We start from the raw sequence: 6,624 nt of genomic DNA, 5'->3' as shown, positions 1-6,624 counted from the left end.
GAAGCGTGCGATGCAGGCCCAACAGTGAGTCCGAGCAACCAAACAAGCCTCTTGCTTACTGCGCGGGCCTAGTTGGGCTCGATGCGGGCAACCAAACACGCCCTTACTAGTAGCCATAAATGTTAGGAGGGAGCCACTAGTTAACGAGCTCTCCTTCGGGAGCCTCGCAACGATCAGCGCCGCTTGGCGCGCTCTCAGCCAATTGCCACGTGTCGCGCTCTGGACGCTCCCTTCGGATTTTATTTGTTTTATTTTTCCGCACGCGTTTTTTGTTATTTAAACAGTTTTTTTCGATTTTTTTACGTTTTGGTTTTTCACCGGTCTTCCTTAGCTTTTCGACAAAATTTTTTCGAAAATTTCTTTTTGCGCGAAAAAACATGTTTTTTCCTTTCGCGAGAGTCACGGTTTTGCTTCCGCGAGAAACACGGTTTTGCTTTCGCGAGAGTCATGACCGTGCCTCTTGGAAACGAAAAAACGTGTTTTCAGTTTTTTCCCTTTCGCGAGAGTCACGGTTTTGCTTCCGCAAGAGGCATGGTTGTGCTTTCACGAGAGTCACGGCCATGCCTCTTGGAAACGAAAAAAAACGCGTTTTTTCTTTCGCGAGAATCACAGTCGTGCCTCTCGGAAACGAAAAAAACACGTTTTTTGTTTTTTCCTTTCGCGAGAGTCACGGTTTTGCTTCGCGAGGCACGGGTGTGCTTTCACGAGAGTCACGGCCGTGCCTCCTCGGAAACGGAAAAAAAATGTGTTTTCTCTTTTTTCTTCTTCCGCGAGAGTCACGGTTTTGCTTCCGCGAGAGACGCGGTTGTGATTTCGTGAGAGGCACAGGCGTTTCTCTTTCGGAAAAGGAAAAAAACCCGCGCTCCCGGTTCGGTTTTTCATCCGGTTTTTTTGGCCATTTTTTGTGAATTTTTTTCGTCAAAACCTATCAACATGGGATTTAATTTTGAAGACCTCGATACGAAGAATCCAACGATGAAAGCGGTTTGAGATTTGGACGCACGGTTTGAGAGATTAAACGTTTTGAATAAACGGACCTAAAAAAAATTATCAGGTTGCGACAAGTGACGCGATGCATGTGCGCCACTTGTCGCAATCTGAAAAGTTGGAGTGATCTTTGCATCGACCCGGCAACGGCCGCTAAGGCGTGCGAGATACTGGGCCGCGGCCCGGCTTCGAGCGTCATAGCGCTTTCGTGGCGCATAAAGCGCTGCATAGGAGGCCTCGGGGTCGTGAGAAGAGAGATAGCCCCCTAATCCCCAAATCCTTCCTGTCCCGCGACGCCACCAGATCCCCCACAATCCCCACCATAGTCGGAAGCCCCGTCGTGATGGGCGACGCCGCCAACGCCTCCCGTCGGCGTCGGCTGGCCTCAATTGTCCTTTCCCGGAAACCGCGCCTCACCGACAGCAGGAACGAGACCACGGCCACAGCCGAATCCAAGGATGGCTTCACCATGGCGGTCTCCTTCTGGATGGCCGACCCACCACAATTGTCCATCTTCTCCATCCACTGCTGCAGACCCCCTCATTTTCAAGACGGGCCGTACTGCAATTTCAAAGATTTGCCACACGTGGTCGGCGTCGGCGCGGCGGGCCGTTTCGTTCTCATCCGCGCCGTCTTCGACCGCCGCGCCACATCCGAATATTTCCTTTACAAGGCCGGTGAGTCACCATTGCTCGACCCGATTCTTCCTCCCTACGATTATCGTGATGGCGACCGCGATGATCTGCGGGGGGTCAGGGAGTTCGGCGTCCTGCAGCTCGGCAGCCAGTATCTCGTGGCCGCTCTCTGCCTCGACCCGTTGTCGGATGACTATTACCTTCGGATCTACTCGTCCGAGAGAAAATCATGGAGCACCAGGACCCTGCCCAATCCATGTCCTGGGGTCGACAGGATTATGCCCGACAAGGTGATCACTCTTGGAGAAGAAGGCCTACTAGGGTGGGTTGATTTGTCACAGGGCCTGCTGATGTGCGACCTGCGTCAAGATCAGGTGCGTCTCACTTTCATCCCGCTGCCGGAGCTGTTGCCTGGGAACAGATACAAACTAAAAGGTCCCGTTCCCCCTCCCACCGCAGAGAGAAGCAAAAAACTAGAGGGCGAATCTCACCCAAATCTCTGGTGGTTTCGGGATCTCTCATGGGTTGATGGCGTGCTCAAGTTTATTGAGATGGAGAATCTTGTTCCTGAAAGCCGGAGCGACAAGGGTGATGTTATCTACGATTCAGACTTGATCATGTCGCTCGAGCGCAAAGCCGTGGATTGGCATTGCAAGCAGCCGTCCTTTGGGGGTGCCTGGAGGGCTGTCACATGGACTCGGACAGTTTCGTCCAACTGTTGGCGCCAGACATGCGCTGTCAATGTCGCTGACATCTTGGTTGTTGACGGATCAGCGCATTCATCTTTGTTGCCCGGGCTAAAGGGAGAAAAGTTGACATTCAGGGACCTCTACTCAGCTTTCCCCATCCTGAGCCCGGATGGTGACGATATTCTTTATCTCAAATCTATGGTGGAACCCAGTAACAAGGATGGATGTGTGGCCGCTGTTGACTTACGAAACAAGGCTGTGAAAGCAGTTGGCAAGTATTATCTTCCGGATGATTTTTATTACCACTTTCGCTATGACCCTGAACATCCTTTCCGTGTCTGTACATTGTCCCGCCATCTGGATATGACTCCAGGTAACTGTTACCTGCTCTTATTGTTCGCCATGCCTATGCAATGCTGACAATCCTTGTCTACTTAGTTATTACTTGCTCTGATTTTTTTTACTCCGGCATATAAGATTTGTCTGAAGTTAAACTTTGTAAAGTTTGACCAACTTCATAGAAAAAAAATATCAACATTCACAATACAAAATCAATATCATTAGATGCGTCATGAATTCAATTTTCATAATTGTATAACTTTAATGTTGTAGGTGTTGCTATTTTAACATGTAAATATGGTCAAACTTTACAAAGTTTGATTTCAGACAAATCTTATATGAGGAGTTAAAAATACTGAGGGGAGTATGCTCTTCTTGTGACTGCCTTGGCGAATTAACCTGGGCGCTATTTGGACCCACTTGATGGCTGCCCAATGCCTGCATATTGCTTTGTGTGTCTTCTGCATATTTACCAGTTCCCTAAAAACCTGGGATTGTGAGTATGGTGTTGCTTATGAATTTAGCTGTTTCTGTAGGCATTGAAGTCACAGCGTGTCGCAAGATCACAGGGGATGCTAGCAGCTCTTCAAATTTTCCAAGAAACACCTCAGTAAGTATTTTCTATCACTTTTTATTTCAACGAAAAAAATTCCACCAAGTAACTTGCCATCTCTTCTGCATAGCTTGGTGTGAGTGAGCTCAATTCCTGCGAACCAAGGAGCAAAATCCAAAGGCAAGTTTCTTATTCTACGGAACCTCTCTTCTGCTAAGGCCTGGGCACCTATGATCTGACTTAATTAGATCAATTCATTATATAATTTGATAGCTATTCGCCGATTAGCTTTACCTGATATTACCATATTGGGATCTCTTGTCTAATTGACTTTATGATCCTCAGGCCATTGGAATTGGCTCAGGAAAACAAGCGTGCACGAAATGCTGCTGGGATTATTATGCAGAATGATCATATTTCCAAGGTCCATCCTATTGAAAACGATCTGCGGAAGTTTCCGTGATGGCAGTCCAATTTGCGTTCTGTTTATTATCAGCGGCTCATCCGATTTCTCTCTCACTGTCTTTTGTTGGTGATGCGAGCAACAGCTTGACGATAAGGTGCTGGAGCTAGAGCGGGAGCTAGAGCAGAAGAAAGAGCAGAAGGTATATTTGGCCGAGATCCCTGTGAACTTGCTTTTGCAAATTTCGTCCTTGCGCTGTTGTTCGCTTTGCCATGCATCGATCCCATATGCCCTGTTTCCAATCCATTTTCCCTTCATCGTTCAGCAAGATTAATTAGAATGCACCATTTACAGCCACAACAGCAGTGCTTCAAAAAGTGGGATGCGGCAAGCTATCCCCCTGGGCATTCATTGTGGCCCCAAAACAATCTGGTATGTTGTATTCCATATACCCTATTTTACAGTTGTCTGTTTTCTCATCATCATCAAGCAAAATTAATTAGAATGTACCATTCCAGCCAGTGCGGCAATACTTCAGCAAGCCACCACCATTGTTCGCCCCTCTACATGGTCGTCACAACTACCAGGCACTGTGGCAGCAGCCACCACCATCAAAACAGCAGTTCACTTATAACAGTGAGTTTGAACCTCATGAGGTAAAAACATTGGTGAAGCTTATGATATTCTGCTATCTCCTCTTTTGACCTGTAGCTATGTAGCCCTGGAACGGACCATCTTCACTTGTTAAAAATTACTCGCAAGATACATATTCTTAGTAGTAATTCTCTCACATGTGCTGTCATGGTTGATGGATCCAACTTGACATGTTCTGTGCAATTTTGCATTATGTGTTTTGAAAGTAAAAGATGAAAAAAAAACTATGGGCACCAAGTTAAAAAATATGTAATCAGTAAGCCTAAAAGCAACTAGACTGTTGTATTAAATTCATTATTTGAGTCCATTGGAATATACTCCCTCTGTCCCATAATGTAAGACGTTATAGTATATTGGATGTAATAACGTCTTACATTATGGGACGGACGGAGTAATAAGCAACAAAGATGAAATTATGTATTTCTGCTATGCTGTGATGGGCTACTTTTGATGTGTTGCCTAGGTGTCTATTTTTCCATCATCTTACCATCAGCTGTTGCCTATGATTTCAGGCACCCCTGCCATCCTTCAACAATTGCAGTGGAGCCGGCTACCATTGGTATTCACAGCAATTTTCTGCCCCTAACTCATTTGACTATGGCGCACACACAGGCTATGGCAACTACCAACACCAGTGGGAGCAGCTTCCCAGTACTCTGGAGCTGCCTATTGCATCTTGGCAGCATCCACCTCCTCCGTTGCATTGTGATCCAACACCTAGTGAGGTAAAAACAGCACTGAAAACCTGTGTTTGCTGACATGGTCCTAGTATAGACATGGAGTGAACCTTTCATTAAGATTACTTCTTTCAAGATAGTCATAGTAATTCTGCGCTTGTTGCATATGCAAAACCCTTGTGTGTTTCAAACTCAAATTAAAGAGGGTTACATAGTGTCAGACTATGTAAGGTAATATCCTCTCATAGTTTGACACTATTGCTTATGGTCTAGAGGATCATTGCTTATGGTCCGGACTGCGAGAAATGTTTATTTCCTAGAAATTCTTTGTAAACTAGTACTCCCTCCGTTCCTAAATATTTGTCTTTCTAGGTATTTCAACAAATGACTACATACCGAGCAAAATGAATGAATCTACACTCTAAAATATGTCTACATACATCCGTATGTAATAGTCATTTGAAATGTCTAGAAAGACAAATATTTAGGAACGGAGGGAGTAGTAATCATGGCTATGCTTGTGGTGACAGGGGACATCTTCCTTCCTACCGTTGGGAGATGCATGATGTCTCTTTCCAATAGTCAAGGCAAGGTGAAGAAGTTTCATGACCTGGCTAGCATCTACAGCAGATCTTAACAGTAGCCAAGCTGCTGATCGAAGAAGAGGCCTGATGACGACGCCACTGGAGCCGTTAATATATATGTATTTATGTAGTATTTGTCTCCCTCCGTCCGTAAAAGATTGTCCCTGTAGGATGGTCTCCCTCCGTTCTACAAAGATGAGCAAGACCATCCTACCTTCCAGTGTGGTGTGTGTACGGGCTTAATACTGGACTGCCTTATTATAGTAACCTACCTAGCTGTTGAATTGGATCGGTGATGTTTATCTTCAAGTTTAGGCATCGCTATCTGGCGACGCTCAGGCTAGCAGGAGGTTTGGGCATTCCCTATTCGGCGCTGCAGGCGCCGGTTAAAGGGCAATTTTCCTAACAGGCGCCTGCGGCCGCATTAACTAGGCCGGCCCATTTATTTTTCTCTTTTTGTGTTAAAAACTCCAAAAACGGGAGCGTTAACTAGGCCGGCCCATTTATTTTTCTCCTTTTGTGTTAAAAACTCCAAAAACGGGAGCGTGCGGGGATTTGAACTCAGAACCGCTTCGTTCAGAGAAAAGGGTGCCAACCATTTTGGGTATCAGGCGATCTTTTCATGTTCTGACGCATACGCTGACGCTTATACATAGAGACATACACTTATTCCTATGAATGCATGTATGAAGACTTTACCTCTATGAGCACCTCAAAGAGACTGAGCTAACACATCAAGATCGAAATAAATCTAGAAAAATACGAGCATCAGTGAGTCTAAGACTTGACCCATGCCACGGCATAGTGACCATCCGTTGCTTCCTTCTTGCCGGCGATCTTTTCATGTTCTGACGCATACGCTGACGCTTATACATAGAGACATACACTTATTCCTATGAACGCATGTATGAAGACTTTACCTCTATGAGCACCTCAAAGAGACTGAGCTAACACATCAAGATCGAAATAAATCTAGAAAAATACGAGCATCAGTGAGTCTAAGACTTGACCCATGCCACGGCATAGTGACCACCCGTTGCTTCCTTCTTACCACACCAAAGGAATCCTCGGCAAATTTTGGTGAGTGCCTTGATAGTCTTCGC

At 45.8% G+C, this 6,624-nt stretch overlaps 1 protein-coding gene across 2 annotated transcripts; it reads left to right on the top strand.

Moving 5' to 3' along the window:
* Positions 1-1,224: 1,224 nt before the first annotated feature.
* On the top strand, positions 1,225-5,864 carry LOC119363171. Of its 2 annotated transcripts, XM_037628481.1 has the most exons (9): positions 1,227-2,684; positions 3,187-3,260; positions 3,334-3,383; positions 3,549-3,627; positions 3,752-3,808; positions 3,961-4,038; positions 4,125-4,262; positions 4,773-4,985; positions 5,468-5,864. In XM_037628481.1, the coding sequence occupies exons 1-9, from the start codon at positions 1,331-1,333 to the stop codon at positions 5,501-5,503; spliced, it is 2,079 nt and encodes a 692-aa protein (XP_037484378.1). In that variant the 5' UTR covers positions 1,227-1,330; the 3' UTR covers positions 5,504-5,864. The 2 variants fall into 2 exon arrangements, with proteins under 2 accessions (XP_037484379.1, XP_037484378.1); XM_037628482.1 differs by lacking the exon at positions 5,468-5,864 and having other exon boundaries at positions 1,225-2,684; positions 4,125-4,242; positions 4,773-4,979.
* The last annotated feature ends 760 nt before the right edge of the window (positions 5,865-6,624 follow it).

This window comes from Triticum dicoccoides, chromosome 2B, assembly GCF_002162155.2.
Source record: "Triticum dicoccoides isolate Atlit2015 ecotype Zavitan chromosome 2B, WEW_v2.0, whole genome shotgun sequence".
Lineage (NCBI taxonomy): Eukaryota > Viridiplantae > Streptophyta > Magnoliopsida > Poales > Poaceae > Triticum > Triticum dicoccoides.
The sequence above is the reverse complement of the archived record's forward strand: the minus strand, read 5'-3'. Positions and strand labels throughout refer to the sequence as shown.

Coding starts and splice junctions, on each gene's coding strand:
- LOC119363171 (XM_037628481.1), top strand. CDS start 1,331: ATGGGCGACGCCGCCAACGCCTCCCGTCGGCGTCGGCTGGCCTCAATT. Junction 3,384..3,548: donor CCAAGGAGCAAAATCCAAAG/GCAAGTTTCTTA, acceptor TATGATCCTCAG/GCCATTGGAATTGGCTCAGG. Junction 3,628..3,751: donor AGAATGATCATATTTCCAAG/GTCCATCCTATT, acceptor TGCGAGCAACAG/CTTGACGATAAGGTGCTGGA.